The sequence below is a fragment of the Aptenodytes patagonicus genome, chromosome 5 (genome assembly GCF_965638725.1).
Source record: "Aptenodytes patagonicus chromosome 5, bAptPat1.pri.cur, whole genome shotgun sequence".
Taxonomy (NCBI): Eukaryota; Metazoa; Chordata; class Aves; order Sphenisciformes; family Spheniscidae; genus Aptenodytes; species Aptenodytes patagonicus.
Window position 1 is genome coordinate 78,935,550 of NC_134953.1, and position 27,761 is coordinate 78,963,310.

Consider the following 27,761-nt stretch of genomic DNA (forward strand, 5'->3'; position numbering starts at 1 on the left):
ATGCTAGCATTAACCTATGAAGAAATCCAGTTCTATTTTAAGTTGCAACCTTCTGAAAGAAATTCTGTGCAGCTTCTCCCTCTGTTTCACCAGCTGTCCGGAGGGCGAGTTCTTGTTTTTCTTGGTTTAGACATAAAGAACATTCTCACCTGTCTGTGTTCACTCTCCCAAGCGTAAAGATGGATACAGACCTAACAGGTTTTGCACACTGATGGTTTCTACTGGCGAGAGAACTACTAAGTTTCTGGAAAGCTGAAAAGCAAAATTTAACATCTAAAATGCACTTATAACAACATATGCAGTCGGCTTGGTTAATGTACTACAGCAAAAGCGATGCCAGACAGATAATCTGGTACGCTGCTTCAGTTCCTTACTTGCACTTTGTCGTGGTTTAACCTCAAGTCCTGCCGAAACCAGGATAACTTCTTATCCTAGTCATCAACCTAACACTGCTGTAGGTGTCAATGAACTGAATCAGACAAAGGGTTTTTAAGGTTTAAAGGTTTCTGGAGGTGTCTGCGTGTTAGAAGCTGATACCAGCAAGTGCCGCTTGCGCTTTGTAGCCTCAGGTAAAAGCAGGTCCGTGTTCCTACGGTGTTGTCTTTTTGAAGTCACGTACCATCTAACTGCACTTAGGCAAGCTCTTAACATTCACAGGAACAGCTTTACGCTGTCGTGAAATGAAAGATGGCACGAACATTTAAATGCCTCATTTTTATTTAAGTGGTCCTTTGAAATGCATTATTTTCAAAACTGGAACTATCTACAGAAAAAAGCTTAAGCATTTCTAATTCCAGAGGATGCATAGTGCCTGTAACAATCAAAGAGTGTAGCGGACCGCCTAATTCCACTGTGGACATCTGATACAGTGTGCCTGAAACAATCTTCTGATCTGGAGCACCCACACGAGCGAGGCCGACACAAATTGCGTTTTCAGTAATTGCTGTAAGAAAGAAGATTAAATGCTTAATTTGTTGACTAATGGTCCTATCATAAAGGAAAAAGTACTCAAAATGCTTAAACTTTTAACACTGCTTTCTTAAAACTCCAATTAATCATTGGAGTGGCCTAGAAAGAAGCTTGTTCTTCGAAGAAAATAAAGCTGTATCTTAGGGATGTTTATAAGCAAGAATGGGAAGGCAGCAGAAGTAGAACACGAAGTTCATTCAGGAATTGTGTTTGCTTTGAGGAGACTGCTGCTTCTGATTCATTCTATATAAAGGATAAAATGAAAGGATTTTCATTTTAACAGTATTTAAGGAATAAACTTTTAAAAGGAGGACTATAGCTAGATGAATTTCTCTTAGAAAGCGTTTTTCTTTGACATCTTTATAGCTGCTGTCATTTCACCCTCGGTCTCAATAAACATCTTTCACAGTTTGCTCTTGACTAGCGTTAAGAATTCAAGGTCAAAATCACAGTTCTCCATCGTTGAGTTAACCTAGATTCACGCTGGTATTCATGTAGAGCAGAGTGTGACCAGTCTGAATAAAATGTAGCAGAGATTTTTTGAAGCTCGGCTGATCTAAAATGCTCAGAATCCTTCTACCTCCTGCAACTCTAATGGATCAAAGAGCTCACAGTTAAAGATGGATAGAAACAGTACAGGGTTACCAAACTGGGGCTCTGACTAAACCTCCAGGAGCCACTAGTGCTCGTTCAGCTGTGCTCGCTGAACTATGCTATGTTCAAGCTCTGCCAAATCCACCTCATGACTAGGATTTAAGGCCGCCCAATTCCACTGCAGAGCAAGAGAATGCTAAGATTAAGAGGGAGGGCGTAGAGTTCAGAGGCTCATCAGTAACCGTGACCTGAGAGGGGTAGTAGCAGATAGAAACATCGCCGGAATAGTACCTGGTTCTTCTCCTTGGAGCCTCCTGTTTTGAATAATGGCAAGAAGCTGTTCTGCAGCTTGATTCACACTCATGTAGCGTGGTGGCTCATAAATCTTTCTTCCTCTGCAGGGAAAGAAAAGCAGAGAAATTTCACATACGACCCATTTCGTTATCCCTAGCGTTCTTACAGTTTATTTCAAGAAACCTCTAGACCAGCAAATGGAACTTAAACAGGCCCTGGCTCTCGGGCTGGGCCTTTTAGACAAGAGTGGAATTTTTAAGGCAGACAGAAGTCTCTTGTGCTCTCACCACACCTGTGAAACAGCAGGGCCTCCCTCCAGCTGGCAGATCATTTGAGTCCTAAAAGCAAACTGAGCTGCTGGAAGCAATATGCAGGTTTTGCAGCTACTCCTGAAAGATGCATTAGACTTAAATTCAAGGGCAAACTACTGTTTTTCTGTCAAATGCCCTGTAGACAGATGATTACAGACTAGAAATATATTCTTAAAAGAAATGCTGCTTTCTTTGCCAACTGTGGATTCAGTCAAACAGATTTTATTTTGGAACTCCAGAATAAACAAACCTCAATGATACTGTGAGACTTCACAAATGTTAGTTTAGACCAGAGTTACAGCATGCGTATAAAGTAACCATTTATATTCGCCACTGTCAAAACATACAGATTGCAGAGAGGTGATTAAGATGTGGCAAGAGCTCTTCTGAATACAGTTAAATGAACTTAAGAGCATTTTCTATATATTGCTAATTTAGCTGTTTAAAAAGGGCGGTACGTATTCAGTGCCTCACACTGTTTCTAGCCAGTGTAAGGAAGAATGAATTCAGAACGCTGTTTCAGCTATTAATCTATTTCAGGATGGGACAGAAGAGTAGTAAAATAACACTTCATTTGCCAAGCGGAAAGCTTACCCCATTCGGACTTAATGCTTCTCACAGAAACAGTTAAAAAAAAGACTATGCTCTGCTGCAACTTCATTCAGTTACTGTAAATAAAGCCAGGTCCTATTGTAATGAACAAAAAAGTTCCACTCCTTGTACGAAACAAAAGACTGTGCCCGCTGCGAAGTACAAGAGGAGAAGGCAGGTAAGTTCAGTATTAGACCACGGGCAAAGAACCTTTGTTCCCTGTACAGAAAAACCCGTTGTAAATACATTGTGTGTTTCTAGATAGTTTCAAAATGGTGACTCACTTCATGAGATTCTCCAGAGACTGCTCCTTCACTTTAATATCTGTAGAACAAAACAGGTGTTAAAACGCAGGTTCCCTACAAACTTCCCACTTAGTTTTCTGTGTAGGTAAAGCTTGATTTAATTAGCAGCTTCTATAAACTTTATAACAACATTTTAGCTATTACAGGAAAAAGGGATATGGATTACATTCTACCGTTTCATACGTTAATTAATCACAAGGTATTGTGATTTTAGGCATGTGATTTTACCCAAAGATAGGGCAAGTTTCACAGATTTCAGAGCAACATAGATGAATAAAAATACTGCTAAGTGTACAAATAGCAGGCATATTTACCATACCATTTACATGCCAGCGTGTTTAAGCACACCAGGGTACTGGGACTATTACATTACGAGTACATTGTGGTCACAAAAGGTAAAACAGCATGACTGATCGACAGTGATTACATCACTGCCATGCAGGAACGTGACTTTCGTTAGCGCTTCCTTCCTGTCCCAATCAAAATTTAGAACAATCTTCTGTTATGGGGGAAAAAAAAAGGATTTGGGCAAAAATGAAATAGAGAAGGGGTCAGGTAAGACTCTGCCCATCCACAATGTTATGAAACTCTTGATTGACCACAATCTCTCCAAGAGGCAATCGAATGTTATCTGTATTCAAATGCCCCCAAAATATTATCATAGTGAAAGCTGGATACATTTTTAATCTTGATTTTTAAAAGCATATTGCTTAAGTTATACAGTCAACTCCTAAACCAAAGTGACTCTGAAGAAAGGGGTTTAAAATGCAAAGTCGCAAGACTATTAGTGCACCGTTTACCAAATTGCTTCTATGTCCGTGAAGTCACTTTGACTTCAGAAGTTTATCAGCACTAATCTTTTTATGTCACATTTGCTTATCTGGTAATCTAGTCTAGCTGGATAAACAATGAATACATAGACCAGAATGACCAAGTAGTATTAAGGGAACAATTGATTTGGAAATTGGTTGTTTTCAGCTGTGAGCTACAATTAGATGCAGGTATCACAACTGTCCCTGAAACATGAGATTTACAGTTCAATTCTACTGTTTCAAAATTTTTACTTTCTCACTACGGCATAAAACAATTAAACATAAAAAGGGAGATCGTAAAAATGATTTTACAAAATAGCTAAAGAATACTTTGTTTTGACATATAGTTGTAATAATCCTTGTTCAAAACACTTGTGAAATCCCTCTTTAAAACAAATCACCACAGTTCTGATTTTTAGCCAATTTTGAAAACAAACAACTTTCAAGGCATTGGAAAGTTTGAAGTGCAGTGATGCTTACACATTTAAATTGTTTCCTGCTCAGGATTCCTCCAGTTACCACAGAATTTGTTTTTACTTAAAATATTAATTTATTTAGCACTGAGAGATCCCAGCTGTGTCTGAAAGATGATACGGAAAGGTATATAATTATATATACAAATATGCAAGTGCCTTATAGTTTATATGCAGGCAGTTCCATCATCTTTAGGGAGTTACTCAGAAAGTGGCTTTCAGCCGAGAATTGTTGGGTAGGATAAAGCTCAGGCAGCACCATGGGAGAGCCTGGGGACACTGGGAGCAGTATTCCGTTTCAGCTCCATGGTCAGCAAGGATTTTTTACAGCACTGCAGCTTCTCACGTGACAATCACCTTTTGCCAAAACACTCTTAGATGAGATAATTTAGGAAAGGGACTATCACCTTACACACCAGAAATGTGGTTAAATGTATGATTTAGCTCCCCAGAAAGTTGAACGTGTTGAGCTCTAACCTAGTAAGTCAGTAAAAGAGAGCTGCTAGTCACTCCAATCTGATTTGGATCCTGAGCTTGATCTACCTTAAAATCATACCGATCTTTAGAGCAAATATGGGCCTCCTGCTCCTATTTGACTTCTACAAAGGCATACTTTCTTACGGATTTTCTGAAGAGCAATTAAGAAATTCCTGGCCGCTGTAGCATGAACAACGGCTGAACTGACTCTAAGTACACATACACTGACGTTCCAATTTTTGGTATATTTGCAAAGACATACGTTAGCTAAGAACATGTGTTTAATCACAGACTTCATCTCATGCCTATCGCTATTGTTTCTGGACACCGCGGAAGATGGTAGCTAAGGAACCGGGGTAGCCACTGCTTACCAAGTAAGCACAGTGTGTGCATTCCGTTCTGCCTGTTCTTCTCGATCTTGTCAAAAAAGCTCTCTGGCTTCCATGTATCTGTCCAGAAAACTACAGAAACTGCCTCTCCAAACTTGTACAACTGTAAAACAAAGCAAATGCAGTAACGCACGTACACAAGAAGAAAAAAATAAGTAGTAGAGCATACAAAAAAATGCTATGAAAATCATGAACAATTGGCAACACTGAAGAGTCCTGAGCCTCGTTAATAAAGAGGTTTCATGCTACAGGGAGAGTACTCTCCTATAAGATGCTTAAGTTTGCTCTTTCATAAATACACAACGAAACATTGCATTAATAAGAATGCTTCCTTTTGAAAAAGCTGTCCTGTGCTGCTCTGCATCTCTTGACTAGTTCTAGTGCATTCCTTTGCATTCCCTCCTTTCTTTTCAACAAAATCTGTAATTACTGAACTGTTTTCTTCTTCCTAATAGAGATGTGCTCTTGTTCTTTTACTCTCCAAACAGTAAAGCATGTTAAAGAACGACTAATGAACTACCTATAAAGTTTTTATCTATCTCTGCGTTCCCCTTTTCAATGTATATTAACTTTCAATCTACCTTCAATTCTTTGTTACTTAATTCTGAAGCCCTTTTAAAGGCAAAACTTTGTAAGACTAGCACGAAAATTAGTACTTATTATTTCTTATTTTGGTTAAGGCTAGGCAACTCCTAATAATGCTGTAATACTTACAGTAGACACTGTAAGTATCTAATTCTACAGATATAGTATCTAATGTAGTAAAACAGCACTTTCCTGCAGATGAAAGCTGTATCACGCAAAAGAAGTTACAGTCTAAAGAGACAGTGGCTCTGAAGATCTGAAGACGGGGACGGGTTGTGCGTGAAGCAGAGGGGTGCAACATTTTTTATGCACATCTGGTAAGAAGAATATCGCTAGCAGATTCTATGACATACTCACTGGTTTTATTCTCAGTCTTAACACTATTTATTACTGTAAGTCCCTAATCACGGTGAAGACATTTGAAGCGATAGTCTTGCCAATTGTTTCCAGTGATGCAAAAGCGAAAGTCGTATGTAACCTAAGGCAGCATTCGGCCTGGAAGTTTTTGTAACCAACTTGAGAAAGGGCAAAACCACGCATCAATTCTGGACAATTCAGCTCTGGAATGGGGCCATCCCAGATGGATTTTACAGCTTGCCAATATTCTCTCTGCTCAAGCCCACCAGAGAAACAACGGCTGTGCGGACTAACTTCCCCACTTTCTCTCTAAACCTGGAAGGAAAAACTGCTTTTCCAAGCCCGCTGCAGGAGGCACTGTGTGTGCTGTTAGCAGAGAAGAGGACCCTCTGTAGAAGCAGCTCTGGCAGCTCTGTGCCATCTGGGGATTCCCCTATAGATACGTATTTTACTGTGGCATTAGGTTGTGGTTTTAACTCCTTCACGCTGGCAGAGCAGAATTTGAATCAAAGCAGAAACATGTTTGTTTTCAAGGGACCAAAAGCTCGAATTTTAACCATTCACGCTGATAGGAACAGTGTCTATTCAAAGATTCCTGGAATATTACTGAAAACATTTCCTCTTTTAAATATTTCATTCTAGCACAGGGACAAGAACACACAGCGTACATTTCACAACCTAAAGGTTCTTCCAGTAAACTAAATATAGGTTGAACCAAATGAATTGCTCCTGATGTAACTTGTTAACTATTTCAAGGCTGTGTTCTAGAAAAAGAGAAAAAAACAGCTGTTTTGCCTGTTTTTCATGTGGCTAGCTAGAACTCTTTCCATTTTGTACCAAACCTGAAGAAAAACTATTAGAACAAGGAGTTTCTCTTTCTCCCCTTCCCTGTTAGAGCATCTCGGGGCAAGTTAATCGTTAATCTCATTGGTAGTATGCCTTCAGTCACCAACAACTGCTGAAATGTCCGGTACCAACCTAACTAGCTAGCTTACTGTCTGCCACCTGAAAGCCACCGCAGTCACCTCCCAAAAGCAGCAGCCCTCCTTCAGTACAGAAAGCGGCCTCAATTAACCTCAAATCTTATCCCAGTCCCTTTGGCATTTTGAGAACCTGAAGGAGAGAAACTTCCACCTCTGCCTTTTAGCAAAGAAAAGGATGTGCAGAAATGGGCAAAGTGTTACTATCTGGTAAGTATTTTGTAGGGAATCAGATCTTTTAAACCATTCTGCCACATATTAAAAACAAGTCGGGCATTCAACTTTATACCCTACAGCACTTGTTCTGATTGTTATTTTTCTCTTTTCCATTGATCATTACAAAGATTCTCCATCATCTTCGCCAACAAGAAGTTAAGCAAGTTATCCTTTTTGTGCAAGCACTGCCAGTCAGATTCACTGAATCTGTCCTTTGTTTACCAGGTTTTGCATTAAAACTGAAGTCTGAATGTCAAAAAAAAATACAACATTTTTGTCAGAAATGGCCTGTCTATTCAGTAGAAATAACTTCAGAATATCTTCACGAAGTATGGGTATCATAGCAAACCGTAGTTATAGTCTCACAAAAATACACTTGTTTTCTCAGCACCCGGGCAGCACAGAGGTAGCTTCTACACCAACAAGATGGAATGGGGCATACTTCATTAACCTCCTAGAATTGCCTTTGCAACTTATACCCCTCTACTAACTAAACTTCTAAAGAATAGATTTCCTAGCATTAATGCATACATGTTTTTACTTTAAATTAAAGAGGGGAAAATACTACTTTGGAAACTTTCAGGTACACCAACAATCTGAGTGCTGTGGAACTGAAGCAATAGATGGATACCCCTATTGTGCTTGACTCCTTGTAACCGATTACCTTACAAGCACTTCTACAGACACAAATATTTCTTTCTCATCCAGCATTTGATCTCTGCAGATGTGTGACATTTATGCAAACATAGGCACTGCTCTTCCACCAGAGCAAGCCTGCATTAAAGAAGCAACACATAACTGTATCAGAACTTACATTTTTGAACTCTCTCCCTGTACCTCATGCAGATTCAATTTGTTACTAATACCGTTTCCTGTGCTGTGTTCTAATTTCTCCCTCTTGAAATGCAGCATGAAGTATCAGACTTTCAAGAAAAGCCTTGCTGCAGAGAGAGCAGCAAATGCCAAAAATTCCACTACTATCCTAAGGATTCAGCAGTTACAGAGGACAGCAGGTCCACTAGAGCCAGAACCCACTGAAATTAAAACAAGATTCCCTCCACCAACCATAAAAGACTGAATAGGGCCCCAAAATTCCAGAAATCATGCTTGTTGTTGGAATAAAACTGTGACACATTTGTTAACCAAGGCGTATTACAACACAACTAAGGATTAATGTCATGCTTTGAGATTGTGAAGAGGATGTTTAATAAGACCATGAAGAGCTCTGTATATTTTCAGTGAAACAATCATGCTGGACGGTTGCTGGCACAGCTTTAAAGAGAGGCAACAGCAAATGAAGTTTCACAGTGGTCGTCTGTGTGCTGCACTCTACATTAAGCAGCTGGGGTTTAGGAGTGGGCAAGATCTGTTCTGTACAAGCTAAAACATCTCAAGCATCACACTTGCACTAATCATCAGATTTGTTAGAGTGCCTACATTCTGCTCAGGCACAAAAGCGCCAGAATTTCAAAGGGGCTCAGTGGAATGGTTGGACAGACATTTCGTGCTCTCAGCTTGGAAACTAACCTTCTTACCTTCTCCCTAATGCTCAAAAACTTCACAGAAAAATTTCAAAAGGTCATTTTGAAAGACCTCAGTCTTTGGAAATACCCCTCCCCCCCCCCCCAAGTAGTAATTGGCTTAAGCAAAGCTTTGTGCACTTAAATTTTGCAATGCCATAGCTGAGGTCAGGAAAGGAAGCCAGAACTCTCTAACTCCGAGGCAATACTCTGCTAGAGTTTTCTGCCTCTCACAAAATACTGCAGAAAGCTGTTATTCAACTCACACTTTAATCACCTCAGAACAAGCTGTAACTTCCTATTTTATTTACACGCATAATATGAAAGAATGTCTGACAACTTTTGGTACTGAGGTGCCTGTTTTCAATCAGTAATTTTAACCTTTCTGTTAATGATATGTCTTATTTTACTTGTTGTTTATATAAGCGGGACTGATGGCTATTTGAGAGGCCAGAATAAACTATGAGAGAAAAAGTGCTGTACCATGATCTCAGCTTGGAAAGCCTGCATGCAAGTGACATTTCAATGAAACTACTGAGCAACTTCGTTAATGGCCTGTCTGAATGACATCAGACACCTGAAGCTGTCCAGATCAACAGTCCTCACTTAAAATACCGGTGTGGGTAATCACCACAAAAATATAGGGCATAAAAAGAAGGAACAAGCTGAGATTAAATAGGGAAATTAAAAAAGGAAGATCCTCCATCCCCTCTAAAAAGTACTAAAGCAAGCAGGAGAGAAGATGCGAGATAATATTAAAGGTCAGTAGGGCAACAGCTGCAGAGAAACCAAGAAGTAAACATTTCAAAATGCAGACATTTATTTTTATAGCATCTTTCCCAGAATTATTGCTGTATCAGCTGCAATGGTGACAAAGCAATTTCTCACTTAGAAGCCTATCTCCTTTCCTAAAATTTCAAACAGCTTCAGGACTGGATACATGTCAGGGGAAGAAGGTAAAAAGGAGTCTTATCATTACATTTTTCAGAGCTGGCACCTGTACACACATGCAAATGCCTGTAAACCCTGTAGGACTGAAACGCTACTCAGCTATGTATGTTCTGTGCTGAGATGGTCACAGGTTACACTGCAGATAGTTCTCACAGGGCAGGTGTGTTCTGCAAATGAAGATACTCCACAGCCTGATCACATCCCGCTGACAGACACCAAGAGGCTTTTTCTCCTAAGGCTATTCCTCAATGGAATTTGGAGACCGTAGGGCACCTTGCATTATCCCAGGTTGCTTCCTGATAAATCCCAATGAACAGACACAGAAAAGCTAAGACATGTTTTGTTTATCCTTGTCATAAGAGTTCCAACATGATGCTATGCAACATTCACCCTCAAAAAAAGGAACCTAACAAGTCAGATTTTTCCCTTTATCCTCCGTAACCAGTTAACAACGCTCCAGACCATATACATCAGATTAAAGGGCTCCTACTGTTCTTTATATTATATACTGTTGCCAGAGAGCAGCTTAGGAAGTAGGACAATCATCAACAAAGAGGTAGCAAGAATCAGTCAAGCTTCATTTTTGCTTGTAATTGGTCATATGAAACAACCACAAGCCTAGCTCTAGCCCTTTACACTATCTTATTTAGTACCACAGACCTTTAGCAACTTTGAATGCCTCTCATGAGAACCTTCACATGAACTTGAAAGTTTTTACCATTCACACACACGGGGCTATGACTCCTTTTTGTACTGCAAGCCAACAGATTGGCTCAGCTGTCCCAAAAATTCCCAGTCCCCTTAGTACATGCCAGAGAGAAAGGAACTGTGAAGAAAAGGATGTTTGGCTGAGGGAAGCCCACTCCACATGGCTGCAGTCTTCAGGAGGCAGCTGAGACAAATCACATAAAAGCAGCTGAAGGGAAGAACACGTTTTTCTCTTGGCTGCCTGCTGTATCAGCACTTAGGAAATAGCCACTCCACAAGCAGAACAAAATTCAATCAAAAGACTCAGAAACTCCAAGCAAACTTGAACAGGACAGGATTTTCCCTCCAAGGTAATGTCACCTTATCTTTAATAACCTCCTAAGACTCTTCCCAGCAATATCAAACAGTGACTCCTTCCCACCCTGGTGACTTGGGTTACTAATCTCAAACGAAGATATCTAAATGGAGAAAAAAATCTATTCTGATTAAATGGATGTTTCTGGGTCATGTTTGCTGGTGACAAATGGCACTAAGTTGAACAGCAACTGTGAGTAATGAAGTAGTGTGACTAGCACTGATTTAACCTTTAATTGGTTCGAGAAACAAATGCCAACTTCTAAAAGGCTCAGAAGCTGGTAGTAAGTGAGAAAACCAACCAGTGATGGAAAACAGTTTAACTGTCAGTGAATAAAAACCATTTTGCGTAGAGCCCCTCCTATTAGAGCAAAGAGTATTTTTGAAGATTAGGGCACAGAAAGAGGGTGGAACTCAGAGGTTCCGCTCCTGCAGCTACTACAGGTTTTCTATTTGACTGTGAGCCCAGCTAATAATGATAGTATTACTATTATACTTCAGCTTCCTAGCTATAAGTAATATTTTTCTGCTCGACACTGAAAATGTACTCACCTGTTCAGTAAAGACTCAAAAATAAGTAAGCACTGCTTTTGCATTTAAGCGATCAGCTAGTAGTGAAAAGACAAAACTATTTTATAACTGTAATTGTCTTACAAGAATTAACCGGACTGAAAACAAAAAAAATCGAGATGAGTCACTGAAAGAAACAAGGGGACATGCAGATGTTTGTTCTGAAGCTATTCAGGTGGAAAGTGGGTATGTCTCAAAAGAAAGGCAGGTCTTTGCCACGACATGTTTTTTCCCTAGCTACCCTACCAAATATAAAGTAAAAGCTTTCAAAACTAGCAACATCGCTCTCCCAGAAATGAGGCTCATCTTAGTCTTTCGTCTCATCCCATGGCTTGCCTCCAGCTTTGCACTTCAGTTCTCAATCCTCTTTTTTTTACAGTAATGCCATTATCTCAAGCCATTTCAAGTTGCATCATTCCTTCATGTGCATCACAGGTCAGTGTGATGCAGAGTGTTCCTCATGTGTTTGACCATCCATACTGCTACCTCAAAGATACATTTACCAGAACTGGGTCAGAGAGAATTCCGTCCTCAGAGCACGACTCTGGCCAGGGACCTTCCCAAACTAACCCAGATGTCATGGAGTTTAGGAAGGAAGGAGAAAGGTGTAAATTAGAGATCTTGAGTTTTCTGCCTCTTTATTCTAGGGCTAAAAGCCTTAGCCATCAGCCCTATTCTGAAAAACTTGAGTGTGGGTACAGATAAAGCCATGGAAGTCAGGCTAGGCTCTCCCTTTATTCTCAGCTTGCAATGCTGAATCCTAGTCGGATAGAGCCAAGGCAACATCCTGCTCACAGGGTAGCTGAGCAGTGGTAGAACACAGGTAAGCCTGTTACCTAAAATACTAAGCTTTCCAAAGCTATGGAACTACAATGCAGCTGCTGATGGGGAAAGCTGAACTGTCTCACTAGTTACCACCCACTAGAAGTGCTCTTTAAGAATTTCGGTCTTCCCCTCGGGACTTCTGTCCCCTCTCCCTGACTTCCCTGGCAGTGTGCGTAGATACCAACCTGCAGGACTTTCTTCACTGGTGGTTGTTCCCCACTACAACAGGAGTCAGTGTTCAACATACCTACACGTCAGATTCCAGACAAGAGAGGTGAACCTGCAGAGAATGTGCTAAGAGGCACTCACACACAGGCACTTCTCCTGGCTTCTCCCCCCCCGGCCGCATTAATTTGTTTTTGAGGGAAAAGATGTTCTTCAGCCTTGGAAAAAAAAAAAAATCTGACACAGTGAAGCACAGCAAGAACCGTGTAAAAGAGGGAGCCTGTCCTGGTTTCGGCAGGGATAGAGTTAATTTCCTTCGTAGTAGCTGGTACAGTGTTTTGGATTTAGGATGAGAACAAAGTTGATAACACACCGATGTTTTAGTTGTTGCTAGGTAATGCTTACACTAGCCAAGGACTTTTTAGTTTTCCATGCTCTACTGACTGAGAAGGCTGGAGGTGCACAAGAAGCTGGGAGGGGGCACAGCCAGGACAGCTGACCCCAACTGGCCAAAGGGACATTCCATACCATGTGACGTCATGCTCAGTACAGAAACTGGGGAAAGCTGGCCGGGGGGGCCGCTGCTCGGGGACTGGCTGGGCATCGGTCGGCGGGTGGTGAGCAATTGTACTGTGCATCGCTTGCTTTGTGTATTATTATTATCATCATATTATCATTTTATTTCAATTATTAAACTGTTTTTATCTCAACCCACGAGTTTTTCTCACTTGTGCTCTTCCAATTCTCTCCCCCATCCCACCGGGTGGGGGGGAGTGAGCGAGCGGCTGCGTGGTGCTCAGTTGCCGACTGAGATTAAACCACGACAGAGCCACAGCAAGTCATAGAGCCTTATGCCTAGTCAGACTAATACTTTGCTAAGTTATACTATCCCCTGCTTTCACTAGCTATAGCTCGTTGTATCACTCTGAGAGAGCTTCCTGGAAGTTCAAAGAGTTTGATTTTTCAAAACTAAAAAGAAACCCATTCTTTGTACAAATACAATCTTCACCTGTGCAGCCTTCAAAACAGCTGCACTGATTCTGTTAAATGGGCAAGACAGTAAAAAAAAAAAAGTATTTGAAAACAGGTATTCACCCTTCTTCACAATTCGGCAAGAAATATATCTATGAATTGAAGGTGACAAACCATCACCGATGCGCTGTCGATTTCAGTAACTCACTACTGTTCAGGAAAACTGTGCAACTACCAGAATGTTGTTGGCTGCACAGAAACATTGCTCTGATGACAAGAGACATGTTCTTTTGTGAACAGACTGGGCTGTAGCTGCATTTTACTGAGGGCCTAATCAGCAGTTACAGCTCACTACGCACATGGCTTTCAGAACAGCGTATAAAGGTGTTTCCTGTTTTTCTCTAGTAAGAAAGAAAGAGGTTTTGTATCACAATCAGATTAAAACAAGAAAAAAAGCCAAGCCTTTTCTGTGGTGAAGCAAAAGAGGAATCCCTGCTATACTTGACAGCAACTTTGCAATTTGAAACAATAACTCCAAAACTAAATTGATGGCAGGAGACAGCCATGAACGTAAAGACTGTTGAAAGAAATTATAAACTTCCACCACAACTCTAATTAAATCACAGGCTGCTTTTTTGTAAGATACCCCTCATTTGCTGTTTATGCCTGTAAGGAGCAATGAAGAGTTAAACATACAGCTGGTTATAGTCTGTCCGGTAATACAATATGATCACTATTTCCTAAAATGCTTTATACAACAACAGGAATGTTGACTTATAAGAAGGCAGCCCCTCCCAAGCCAGAATGGGAACGGGGACTAACGCCAGAGTGAATAACATCACATTTCCTTCATGGTCTGTTCCCTTCAGCATGGGATAAGGAAATAGTAAACTAATCTCCAAAACTCTGCATATGTGAAAAACCTTATGGACTGTTTGCAATATATTCCCAGTTAGTTTTCTGCTCTCTTTTTCAATTAACCTAGAAGCTCTATACTCCTCATTCCTATGCCTAGCTGGAGTTGTGGGGGAAGCAAACTTTCAGAAAACTTAGTCACCTGTTCTCTTTGGGAATATGAGCCTTGCATCTTCCTTCCTAATGAACGTAAAAGAACTGTAAAAAGACAGCGGGCAGTAGAAACTACTTGTCAACAGCTTGACAGCAGAAGCAAACTTTGCACCACCACGAAGCCAAAAGGGGAAAGGGTGAGCCCCAGCTTCAACTCTTGTGTTACCCGCCCCAGTAAGTGCAGTCATGCGACAGCTGCCATCTGTCTGCTGTACGTGTAGATATTAGACACCAAGGAGCCTATTTCCTTCCTAAAAGATAATTTTGCCCAAGTCTTACAGCAATAGGCAGGTATCGCTAAGAAAGTGCTCACGGGAAGAATTATAAAGAATGTGAATCCTGTGCTGCATTCCCTTTAGCATTAGCATTCACATCTCAGAACAGGTGTCAATGCAGTGTTGCTGAACTGCCAGATCAGACAGGGCTCTCGCATTTCTAAACCAGAGCCAGAGATAATACCCAACTTATTGCAACGGATTTTCTGCTGCCGGGCAGCACTGAAATAAGGCTATTGGAGTTTGTCAGTGTAAATTTGAAGGTCCCAGTTGTTTGTTGAAATTAAAAAAAAAAATGGTGTTCTTTTATGTTAAGCTAGGAAGGAATGCTTCCTCCTTCAGTGATGAAAACTTACTGTCCAAACCCTCAACTCGTGTCTGTAGTACACTTACACTCCTGTGCTTGCTTTTGGTTTTGGTAAAGTGGGAGCTTGGTTTAGGAGTTCCCATACACAGGGAACCATTCTGAACCTTGAGAAGGCAGGTTCTGTGTTAAAGTAATGAATGAAAACAAGAGGGGGAAGCTGCAACTAATTTATATGTGATTAGTTACGATACATACACTGCCGTAACACTGGTCATGCAGGAAGAGTAATAATGGACCTATACACGTGTAAAAGGAAGTAGTGAAGTATTTTCTTGGGGGTCACTAGACCTTTTCTACTTTAGCCATTCAAGAAGCACAAAAACTGTCATTTGTTCTTCTAGTCCTTGGCTAGGCAAATCCCTCCTCTCTTGGCAGATGGGCAGAACGTGAAGACAGGTCAACCTCGGAGAGAAAGAATGCATCACATACAAGATTTCGGAATTCATTATGATCCGAGTTGGGCATATAGACAGGCTTGTGCATGTATTCCTTTTACAACAAGACCAGCATACTTCTCAACAGGATAACAGCCTAATTTAAGAATAAACTTACCAGGTGACCATCAGTAGTAGAAGGAAGCCAACACAAGCAAAACTTTATCCGTAAAATAACTTAAATATCAAAGTCTCCTGGGGCAGAGGGAAGTTAAGAGAGCAGAGAAGAATAGAAGTGTTACTATTCATTTTCACATGTGCTCATCAAAAGGGACTTTTGCTGACGTGTAGCATGCTGAAAAGGAAGTGTTAACAAATTCTGACAACAGAAGTGTACTGTTGCTACAGATGTTCAAACTTCGGATTGCAACATGCACTGCTACAGCAGTAGAAGAGCTCACCAACACTAAGTTTAGCAGTTGTGGAAGAGCATATATACAAAAATGTTACCTGTAAACCACAGCAGCCCACTGCATTCATTATTGAAGCATTATGAATGACCTTGTATGGAATCCCCAATTTTACTGCACGTAGTACTAAATCACTGTGCGTCGTGGCCCTGTGTTAAGAAAGGAATTAAAGATTGAAAAGATAAAGTGACCAAGTGTTACTAGCATTATAGTTTGCTTTGAAAGTAAAATTAAACCCTTCACAACTAGGGCAATGCAGAAGTGCCAAAAGGGCAACAATAACTTGACTAATTGTTATGGGAAAGTAAAAACTCCAATAAGGCTTCCATATGTCATCTTCCCTAGCTGAAAATACAGGCATCCTCAGTATGTTACGGTTCTTTGCAGCTTTCTGGCATCATTAAAACTGTAACACCAACACAATTGTTACTTTTTAAAATAGCTTTGGCAAGTACTTGAAAAGGAAAGTTCCATTTATCCTTTGTCTTCTGCAGGTGTCTATCGGACATCTGTTCAACTGTAAAGGTCAACTCCATTTGGCATAGACTCCAACAAAACTCCAATATTTCCTTACTCGCTGCACAGCCAGGTCTGCTCCCATCTGCACCAGTGCATGCCAGGAAAGCAACACACTCAAACAAGAACTTTGAACAGACTGAGGTAAACTGCATGCAGTACTTAGGAAAAACATCCTTAGACTAAATCAACTTTTATAATATTTAAGCCAAATTACTCAAATTAACAATGCCTAAGTTTGAGTGATCAAGTGTGTTCTGAAATAATTAAGAAAATTCTAGTTAAGCTTAGAACTGAGCTAAATTTGGCTCCAGGTCTAACGCTCAACAAACACCTTGCGGTGACTGGTGCAAGAATTACTGGGCTTGTAGTTAACACAACTGGGATTAGAGTCCTTCTAAGATGGTAAGTATATATAGATCCAGAAAATCTTTGAACTGCAACAATGTTGACATATGTATCTTGCTTACATGTATGCTTATGTAAACGCTAGGCACTCCCATTTTCCATGTGAAATATGAAAATGCACCTACCCCTTGCCTAAATTATCAAACCTGAACAATGGCCTTAGTACGTACCAAGACGTACCACACATTTCTGTGTGGCCATTCCAAAGAAGGAAGCGAAGAAAGAAACAGCATGTGCCGGTCAGAATTAATTAAATAGGAAGACCGCTTTCACCCTGGTCTGGTTCAGTTACCCTAACAGAATTCCCCTGATTTTTAGTCTGATAATTTTGACACTGCATGTCTGACTAGCACCCATCAGCAGATCAGGTGCTTCAGACTGGAACACAAAGGTGGCAGCAGCTGGCAAGGCTGTAAGGATCAATCATTTAAATAAGAAATCAATTTCACTGGAGAAAAAAAAAAAAAGAGGAATCTGAATTTGGGAAATCAGAGACCCTGACAGAAACAGGCTCCCAGACCTAGAAGAATGCAGTAAAGAGATCTAAAACAACACTTTGGTTAGTAAACAAACTATGTTCCTGACTTCCATAAGCAAAGGTGATGTAAGAATGCCTGCTCTAAGAGAAGAGGGGACTAGTTTTATGGCCCTGTATTATTCCGTTCACATACATAGGACAAGAAGCACTGGAGGATTTTGTGATTATGCTAATACTGACCAAGGGATCAGCTGGCTTTATTCACTGAAATTTGCTCCAGCCAGTATTTTCTCCCAATAGATCTGTCCATAATGACTGTAGCTAAAAGCAGAAGTGCCCTCATGAGCACTCAGCTAATACCAGCAAAGGCTTCGTGGAGTCAGCCCTCTGCACCCAGAGCTATTTTCTGGGTGACAGAGTATTTTCTGTCACTGATACAGGTTTTAAGTTCTATGGGTAGTAATAATATGAATGTTAGCACCAGGCTAGATGAAGGTGGGCTTTCCAGTATGCTACTAAAATTGTCAGGTTCCTGCTAGCACATCCATAGCTGTTACCACACAGGCAGATAAAAACTTGCAGTGAACAACAGTGAGAAGGAGGACAGGGACACAGCTTGTTTTATCACTTTAACCATTAACTACCAACGCCTGAGATTTCCTAAGGCTGCCAGGTACTCTTCTTACCTGCAAATACACTTGAAACTCTACGATCAGCTGCAGTCATATGGCTTCTATCCTCCTCCCATAGGGCTTCTCTTAGGACAGAAACATTCAGTACTCTTTCCTAGTGACCTCATGAACCCCTAAATCCTTAGGGCTCTATGTGGGCATAGGAGCAGTTCTAGCTGCAGTATTAAGAGCTAAGAACATAAACATTTAGAAAGAAGCAACTCATTCAAAAAAAAGCATAGCTTTCAACAATGATGTAGTATGTTAATCAGAATTGAAGTATTTTGACACTGAAACTAATGATGACTGAGGCAGATCAAGATACTGCTTACAAGTAGCAATTACATTTCAATACATGTAGGTTGTTTTTTTTTTCATCTTGTGTACTTACTTGTATCAGTCACTGGATCAGAGCACAAGAGCACAGGTAACGTGGCTCTACACTCTACATGAATCCTAATTTTAATGTTAACATGTATTGAAAGTATAATTAGTATTTCTGAAATACAGCATCATCTGCCCATAAGTACTAGTTTAATATAATATTCTCTTGCCAATTCCCTTCAACCTGTATTTACATAAATTATCCGCTTTTGACAGATGTGCACACTGCTCCTCTTTTTGATAAAGTCTCTCTATTTTTTCACTCACAAATGGGGTGTTCAGTGATTTGATTTTTCTTGTGCCCCTTAACATTGTGGTATAAATCTTGAATCACCAGCTGGAGACTAAAAGCTCTTCTGTATGGCCTGACATTACAGATTGATGATGCCTGACTGAAAAGACAGAAGGAGATCCTTCTGGTGATAGAAAAAGACTACACTTTTCAGCTGGAATAAAAAGTGGAAACAAAAGGCTTAATAAACCAAAATGAGAAGACATTTATAACGACCTAAGTGATTTTAAAAACTAGCATATATCAAAGCAGAAGCACTGTACATCCAACAAACAGTATTCATTCTAAACCAACTGAGCATAAAAGCTGCAGTTTGTAAGTACAAATAGCAACTAAAAGAATACTCTTCAAAACATAGCACATTTCTTAAATATATGATATCCTAGAATTTCTTCTGTTAGCAGATAAAACCTGGAACAAAATATTCTCTATAAAAGCTAGCATGGAGAATGAAACGATAAGTGACTGCTGAAGGAAAGATTTATACATCCTGGAGGGTCCACATTCCTATCTGCAAGGGATATCTGGGCAAGGAAACTCCAAAGCAAGATAAAGTGTAGACAATTGCATGTGTATTTTAATGCAATAAAAAAATTTACAAAGACATAAAAAGTGCTTCTGGTCTGAAAACCAGCTTCTTCATAAAGAATTACAGTTATGGCGTATGGCTCCTTCCTACTGAAAAAAGAGAGTGATCAAGCTACAGCAATAATTAAAATGTTGCTTTGTCTTACCCAAAAGGATCACCAACTACAAGAAATGCGACATCACAAACATCAGCTTCTTTTAAAATGCTATCTGCTTCTTGTTCCACCGTTTCTCGGTCAGCCAAAATCAATTCTTTTCCATAAAACTCTTCCTAGAAATTGAAATTAATAAGAAACACCAAAATAAGACACTTAGGAGTGTTTTCGTATCTCTCTGGGTGCTCGCTCAGGAACACAGGCGATGGACACTGGAAAGGCCAACTTTATTATTCTCCCCAGCAGTCTGACCCACGTCTTAGAGAACCTTGCCTCCCCTTGCAAGAACACCTGAGCTTCCCATAAAGCAGCTCCCAAGCTGACAAAAATGAGTCAAGCACATTATTCTGATACTGCCTTGGGTTTTTATGCCTTCTGTGTCAGTTGAGGAGCTGCTACAAAAGTAGCTCAATCACACCTGCATACTGAAGGTACCTGGGTGGGCTCTAGGTGTACTTTAAATTAAGCAGTCATCCTACTGTAAGGCATCCCCTCTCACAAGTCTGAGCCTAACTGCTTAGCTTAGTTATAATACCGACATCAAACCAGATACAAATATGGCACTAGCTATACCACAACCTAGTTTTTTAGATTTTCCTTAGTAGATTGTAACTAACCACATCTAAGGAATGATTTCATATTAATCCTTCATCTTCAGTTCTCTGTAAGAAATACTTTACTATGTATACAGGTAAATGTGTATTTGATCGTGTCCTTTGCTTTTCTTCAGCAGCTCAATAATCATCGTGTCTCTTCGTATGTTTTAAATGCCTTTATTTCCAGAATCAACCTCACGTGTAATGAAACTTGTTAGTCCTAGAACATGTTGTCTGACCATCCTGAACATATCTGTCTCTAAGTTACGTGTCACCATACATTTCACATGCTCTTTACATGATTAGATTAAGGTTTTTTTCCAGGGCACAGACCAAAAAAGGTGGTTTTGTTCTAAATAGTATTCAGAAAATTTGGGTGGTATTACAAATATTAACAAATTGATAAAACTATTAAGTCAGTTATGGTCCAGAAAGATTTTCCCCTGGCTTCTCCTGTGACTTCAGTGATAGCTTCATCTTTGACCGCAAAGTATAGTGAATTGACAAGAGAACCATCGTACTCGTACAGAAGCCGAGTAGTGCTTCCATAAAAAAAAATCCATCCCATAGCAAGAGTACTAGATATGGGAGCTCTGTTACTGGGTTCGGTTCCCTTTTCTAAAGATGACTTCCTCACCATTTTTGAGTAAGTTTCTCTACCTCTGTAAAATGAGGATATTATTTTCCTTGTGAAACAGACTGCAACCTGTACAGATTCGATAGAAAGGGGACCAAATAGATGTATAAGCAAATCTTGTATCTGTGATTCAGAAGGGTTGACGGCCACCCTGGAGTACTGCTGAGGTCTATACTAAACAAACTACAACAAATTTTGACACCCCATTTGTTTTTATTAAGTATCTTACACTAGATGCAAGCAGTACAGCACAACAGGAGCTGATCTATAAAGCAAAGCACTTGGTGCGGAGAACTCGGTAACAATGCTAACATATGTTTTGGTGGGTTTACCATAGGATGAGACTAACTTTAGTCCAGTACTGTAAGCGAATGCACACTATAGAGCATATTAGGTGCATTCCCAGAAACACACCTTTCAGTTTGTTTTCATCTAACGGAATCTATTTGCATGCTTTGAGACTGCTCCACAGCGCAAATCAAAGCACATTAATTAGAGAATATATAAAAAGCACTCTCCTGACAAAAACTAAAATGTACTCACTGGGAGGTCACTGGGTCCAAACAGTTCTTTCACCAAGCTGAGGGCCGATTTAGATGGTCAACATCAAATAGCTTTTAATATACGTTTCAGGCCAACAAGATAACCTAAGCAAATCATGTCATTTGAATTTTGAGATCTGATTTTAAAAGCATCGGCACAGGAGGATTTCTCGAAAATCCCTGCAGGAAAGAATCTGTTCTTTATCTCTTGAGAGCTTTCCCATAACTTTTCATGTTGCTTAGGAGAGACTGACCTTCAGATTACTAAATAAACCACTCAGCATTGTCACTTGTATGTAAACTGGGCTGTATTATCAACACTTGGTGATTAATTCCTATATTGCCTCTTAGGCAGTTTCAGGTAAGAGAGCATCTTTTACTTTGTTTTTATTGATCATTTTTCCCAATTACCTCATCTTTGGGACTTCAAGGTTTCCAAAAGACTTAAAACAATAAAAAACAAAACAAACAAACTCCCAAAAATAACCATGCCAAAAATATTCAGTGTTTTTCTATTATTCAGTGTTTTATTTTCAGCTGGCTAGGAATCCATCATTTTTTTTGATAGCAAATGCAGATTTTGTGAAGTAAAAATATCCAAGTAATCATTTCTATTTTGCAATTTTCCAACTATCCAACAAGAACAAAAAAAAAACCATTTTGATTTGAACGGATTAATTTCAATTCAGATTGCTTCAGTGTACTAAAAAAAACCCAGAAAAACATGGAGTATATCTTCATTTCAAAATAGAGCAGACGATATACCACAGATGGGCCCAAATATTCCAGCCTAGCTTGTATCTAGAAACCACATAATGCTGACCACAAGCTAAAAGTCTCACGTGCTGTATGTACATACAGGTATGCATACATATATACAAGTACGTTATGGCTATACAGCATCCAAGACCCAGATAGCATCTCTGTATAGTACTACACAGCTTATTCGGAGGTGAGATCCCTGTTCCGTGGGTAGGCAAGCTCTTTTTCTGGTGTTACTTCAACATTAAACTTTATCTTTCTATGACCAGTGAACCCATCAGAGTTATAATTTGTACATTTTTACTACTGCCTTCTCCCATAAGGTGTGTTTACTAATAAAAAGCTTATCTCCGTGTTGTTCAACAGCCCATCTCTGCCTGAACTATGTACGTTCTAGAAGTCTCAACATGGTGAGACAGCTTGGCCCACAAGGAAACATGGAAATGTGAGACAGTCAAATTACTATTCCCAGCAGGCACACCATAATACCTCAGGCTGATACAGCGGTTCAAGGCACCAAAACATGTATTTTTTCTGGTACACCTTTTGATTTTTTTCTCAGATCAGACATTTTTCTAGCCAAGTTCTCCAATATTTCAGGATCTCCGTACGTTGTTAGAATCTGAGATGAGAACTAGTGTCAATGCTTGCAGGAAGGAAAATTTTATTTTCACTCCAGTCTTCTCATAAGGTAGCGAAACGATTTCTCCTATAAAATACAGCGTGTGAAGGTTACGTACATACTTTTTCTGAGAACACGCACCAGTAGCTTCTCCTGCTGACGTTACCGACCTACCAGCCCCAGCGCCCTCCTCGCTCCTTGGCACGAGGGCCGCCAGGGCTCTGCGCGACAGCAGCGCCCAGACCTACCAGCGCTTCCTTGCCCACCGTGAGGATGGACGTGTAGGCCTCCAGGTACACCCTGCGGCACCGCCTCACCGCCTCCAGCCCCTTCACGGTGATGTCCTTGGCGTCTCCCAAGCCCAGCCCGACCAGATACAGCATGCTTGGGGAGGCCGTTACAACCGCCAGGCCCAGTGCCGCCGCCTGTCACGGGAGGGAAACGGGGATCAGCGCCTCACGCCCCACCACGCCACCGACCGCCGAGACCTCGCCCCGCGCCTCCCCGCTCCTGTCACACCCCTCCCTCCTCACACACCCCCGAGCGCGCCCATCCGCCGCCGCCAACGGCCCCTCTCCCACCTGCTTCCCGCCGGCCGCGCCGCCGCCAGCGGCCGCGCCCCCTCCGCGCTCGGCGGCCGCAGGGGCTGCCGGGAGTTGTAGTCCCCCGCGACAGGGAGCCCGCGGGCCGCGGCCGCTAAACATGGCGGCGGCGGCGGCGGAGGAGGAGGGCGGGGCGTACGGCTGCCCCACGCTGCCGCTCGCCAACGGCCGGAGCATTCCGGTGCTGGGGCTCGGTAAGTGCCGCGCCTCGCGGCGGAGCCGGCAGCGGGCCCGGCCGAGACTCGCGCCGGAGAGGCCTCCCTCTGAGAGACGTTGCGAGATGGCGGGGGCTCACCGCAAGGCCGGGCCGGCTCGCCGGGGTTTGGCTCTACCGTTGGTCCACAGCCGGGCTCGCCTCAGGGCAGGCTGGGCTTGAGCCTCCTGCTGAGGCCGCCTGCGCAGAGCTGGGCAGTCCCTGCGCTCCTCCAAAGGCTTACTTAGTGTTGGGTGAACCTCCCTGGTCCTGTTGACTGGGACCGCCTGGGGCTCCTCCGGCTGCCCTCCGGCAAGGCAAGCCGGAGAACAGGCACTTGTCTGCTTGGGAGCACAAACCTCTCCTCCCGCTTCCCCCAAGGTGTGATTCGGTGGTTTGGTGTTTCTCTTTGGGTTTTTTTGAGTTTTGGTTTGGGTGTTGTTTTTTTTTTTTTAACTGAGGCTTGGGAGCAGATTTTTCTTTAAAGCAGACTTTCAAGCCTGAATCAATCGCACTGGAAGCTTTTTTCGTCGGCAGCACCTGCTGCAGTCGAAAGCCTGCGCAGGAATCGCGGCTTCGTCTCCGAGTCCGCAGGCCTGTGTGAACCTTGTGCCTTGTGGCTGCAGGAGCACGTGGCCCCTGCGTACATGGAGAGAATCCAAATGCTCTTAGACCCTGGCAGTGCATCAGAATCTGGTGTGTGATTTTTATTCTTTATATTCTTTCTTTTTGAAAACCAAGGTTTGGTGACATTGTGTTGAAGTTTAACAAACGCCATGTTTTTGGCTGTTGGTCACACAGATCTGTCTGACATTTTTAGTAGGTTTTTAGGAGAAAAAAAATCTGCCTGAAAATACGAAAGTGCAAAGGGAAATTAACTTTTTTATAATTTACATTTAATTTTATTATCAATTGTGCAGTGAGAAGTTCTGCAGTAGAATTGCTTAAACTCTTAAAGAATTTATTCTGTAAAATGTGAACATGGGGGAGAAAATCAGAAGTCCTTATAAGACCGTGCTAGTTGTCTGAGTTAATGCTAGTGATAGTTCGGGAAAGCTACTGCATTCAGTCTTAGCAAAACAAGACTACAGCCTAACCAGAATACACTCCTGCAATGACGACACGGGCATGAAAGTGTCTGTGAAATTTGAAAGAAGGATTTTATTTTTTTTCTCCTTCCCCCCGCCCTCAAGTCAAGCAAAGAATTTATTCTCCCTCAGCTGTTTGAGAAAAGGGGAAAAGGATTTTCTTTTTTACTGAACTGTAGATGGTATTAACCCAAGCTTGGCTTGCAGCAGAATACTCCTTTTAGTTGTACATAGGAATATCAGGTTTATACTATTCTGAATTCCAAATCCCTCTAATTGTTGGATTTGCTAACGGTTCAAGAGAGCCACACTATTAAATGATTAAAGGCCATTCTTCCAAGTCAGCATAGGACTGTGTGAGCAGAGGAGGGTTAATACCAGTAATTCTGTGGTGTTAGAGCACTGTCCATGCTGTACGAGTAACAGATAAAGAGACCATTAACTTCCCCAAGGCAGGAGACGCAGCAAAGAGTGCCTGGAAGGTGTGCCACAAAGAGGCAAACGTGTACCATACACATACCAGTGACCACTGCATACTTGACCAGATTTTTCTCGGGTTTTTTGAATGGTTGTCTTAGTATATAGTTGACATTAACTAGTTTTTATTTCTTGTAAAAGTAAAGAGTTAATTTGTCTCATGATTAAAGCCTCAGATTCTTTTGGCACAGTATTTGAGCGTCTCTTTCTGTCTCTTCTTAACAGTCTTTCCAGAAGCCTCTTTCATTCACAACATATTCTAAAACATGAATACCCTTCCCAGCCAGTCTTTCATGATGCAATTTTATCGTGGGTCAATTCGATATCCCAGATTTTCCATTATTTTACATAAACATACAAATCAAAGGCACTTACGTTCTTTGTCTGTGACGCTGGAGTTAATCAGTCACAAAAGTATCAAGCTAAGCTATAAAATAAAATTACCCTCGTGCTCTTTTCATCTTTATCCTATGAGTGTATACTGACTTCAGAGCAATTATTTAGGATTTTCATTAGTATAAAGGAGGGTGAAATTGGAGCTGTGGATTTTAGAGCATATTAAGCCACTTAAGTCAATAGGAGTTGGCCTTTGATTTTAATAGGGCTGTTTTTTCATCCAGAAACACTAAGTGAATAGATAGAGCTTGTAATGCTTGTTTCAGAGTACCCAAAGCCATTTGAGCTGCACATATTAGTTAAAAAGTCTTAGCAACTCAGCATCATCAGCCAAAAAATTAAAAAAAAAAAGAGTTTAAAAGTCTACAAAATGTTGATAACTGCTTTTACCATGTATTTATGTGCATACACACATTCATAAAAATGTGCTATGTGTATGCCCAATGTACGAATTTGTTATTTTAGTATCTATTAACCTTAAGAATATTTGATGCAGCTGTCCCTTACAGAGTCCCTATATAATGAACAAAAGGGCCTATGTTGTTCAAAATTACTATTTTTTTCCCTTTCACTGTTGTTTTGGGGGTTTTTTTGGGGGGTGAGGGTTGTTTGTTTGTTTGTTCGTTTTAACCTGTAACACTTTTTGCCAATTTAGTTCGCTTGGAGATTTTTTACAAAAATAAAAAAATGTAAATAGTCTTTTTTAGAGGATGGACTCAGTTGTCTTATGTCCATTGTTTCAGTATATGCTGAACTGTATTTCAGACTATCTGCAGAGCCACTTTTTTTTTTTTTATTTTATTGGAGATTGCAATACCTTTCTTAGGTGATTGGAAGAATAATCTGACTAGAAAGTAAACAGGCAGAAAAACTCCTTTGTACTCTCTACCAAATAGCGTGCTGCTTGCTGTACTTTCATTATATTAGTAAGTACTGAGTAGTTGATTGTCAAGCCTGAACTCAAACCACAATAAATGGATAGCAACGTAGAAGATCAAGAGAATTAAGTTTGAAATTTTCTGGCCCAATAACTTCTGTCAGGTATGGCTTTCAAGGAGCTTCTCTTGACTTACAGCGGTGTCATGAACAGCAGGATTTGGTTCTTTGACTTCACTTACCTATTCTTGTCTTGCTAGAGTAACACTTGACATATTGCTTATACATTCTGCAGCTTTTTGAGGATCTTGTAATAGATAGGAACCAGTCAGGTAATTTTAAGAACTACTTGATATATGCTGCAAAACATTGTGGATTTAAGAAAAGAAGGCGGGTGGGGGGGAAGCTCAAGACTCGCTACGCTTGCGTTTGTGGTCAAGCTGTAAATACCATGATAGGTAGCCTAACACAATGGGATCTTTATTTATGGTAGGTGTTCCCTCTTAACTACTCTTTTACAAATTAATGGCTTATTTTTGTTACAGCTTTACTGCGTTAACTAATGTTTGCAGCGCAAAAAAATTTACTCAGCTATAAAGCAGAGGAAAACTTTCTTCAATGAGGATGCATTTTCTGCAAGGCCATTTTCTGCAGGATTTAAAATTTGGTTGTTTCTTTGTTATTTCTTATCCTTCTAAACATGCAGACATAATTGTTATCTATGAAAAGTCATCTTTGAGAGGACAGATATGTATGTTGCCTCTGTTGCTAGATAATCTTTCTAAAAGCTTCAAAGAGATAAATATGCTGTGTTAAGATGGTTGCAACTATCCAGTTATGTCAACTGGAAGGCAGCTCAGATAGATATGCAAGCTATTTCCAAGTGATGAAACCCCTTTCGTAGCAGCTGACAGCTGGAGTAGGAGACATGTAACATGTTTCTCAGCCAGAACATGTTACTGGAGAGAGAGTGCAACAGCAGCCTAGGATAGCATTCTGTCAAAAATATCTGATCTTTCTCTTCAAGCTTCAGTTGTCAAAAGGTGTTATGGTGGTGGTTTTGTAACTGGGTTTTCTTTTTTTTAATGGGTTTACATGTCACAGCTGCTTTGGCTTCCAGATTTGTATAGAATTTCAATAAGCTGGTCGAGGTTTGATGCAAAAGGGGAAACAGGAAGGGAGGAGGTTAATTGGTCTTTCATTAGGTTACCATTCTCTTTCTGATGCTCTGCGCTCGCTTACACAAACTGTTCTTGGTGAGGAGGATCATTTGCATTAAAATCTCTAGTGAGAAGGGTGGATTTGTACACCAGAGAAGGCTGTGTAGCGTGCAAAATTTATGATCAGTCTGAAAGGTTACTTGGAATAACATGCCAAATTCTGTACATCCAAAATTCTGTATTTACCTACATGCATATTCATACCGTATTGTATCTGTCTTGTGTCTAGCAGAAAGATAAGTCTACTAGCAATGGTAAAACAAGCTGACTTTCCTGAGACACCTAC

The 27,761-nt window shown here is 40.8% G+C and overlaps 2 protein-coding genes across 5 annotated transcripts in view; one reads left to right on the top strand and one right to left on the bottom strand.

The window, feature by feature from the left end:
* Nucleotides 1-705: 705 nt before the first annotated feature.
* DPH5 (diphthamide biosynthesis 5) lies at nucleotides 706-23,237 on the bottom strand. 3 transcript variants are annotated; one of them, XM_076337910.1, is made up of 8 exons: nucleotides 23,205-23,237; nucleotides 22,872-23,048; nucleotides 19,456-19,580; nucleotides 16,013-16,121; nucleotides 5,198-5,318; nucleotides 3,044-3,083; nucleotides 1,855-1,958; nucleotides 706-943 (listed from the first exon to the last, which is right to left on the bottom strand). In XM_076337910.1, the coding sequence occupies exons 2-8, from the start codon at nucleotides 23,004-23,006 to the stop codon at nucleotides 720-722; spliced, it is 858 nt and encodes a 285-aa protein (XP_076194025.1). In that variant the 5' UTR covers nucleotides 23,007-23,048; nucleotides 23,205-23,237; the 3' UTR covers nucleotides 706-719. The 3 variants fall into 3 exon arrangements, with proteins under 3 accessions (XP_076194025.1, XP_076194026.1, XP_076194027.1); XM_076337911.1 differs by lacking the exon at nucleotides 23,205-23,237 and adding an exon at nucleotides 23,161-23,173; XM_076337912.1 differs by lacking the exon at nucleotides 23,205-23,237 and adding an exon at nucleotides 22,491-22,710 and having other exon boundaries at nucleotides 22,872-22,956.
* Nucleotides 23,238-23,325: 88 nt separating this feature from the next.
* The window catches only part of LOC143160534 (putative oxidoreductase ZK1290.5), a 53,291-nt gene continuing 48,855 nt past the window's right edge, over nucleotides 23,326-27,761 (top strand). For both annotated transcript variants that reach the window (XM_076338272.1, XM_076338273.1), the window contains exon 1: nucleotides 23,326-23,419. In XM_076338272.1, coding sequence (XP_076194387.1) covers nucleotides 23,326-23,419 — 94 coding nt within the window. The remainder of the gene's footprint in view (nucleotides 23,420-27,761) is intronic.

Bases quoted from the DNA above. Each gene is read 5' to 3' on its own strand.
- DPH5 (XM_076337910.1), bottom strand. From the start codon at position 23,006: ATGCTGTATCTGGTCGGGCTGGGCTTGGGAGACGCCAAGGACATCACC. The intron at 5,319-16,012 runs GTAACATTTTTG...TTTGTTTTACAG, and splicing joins TGGGCTGCTGTGGTTTACAG to TTGTACAAGTTTGGAGAGGC. The intron at 3,084-5,197 runs GTAAGCAGTGGC...TTTGTTCTACAG, and splicing joins GCACACACTGTGCTTACTTG to ATATTAAAGTGAAGGAGCAG.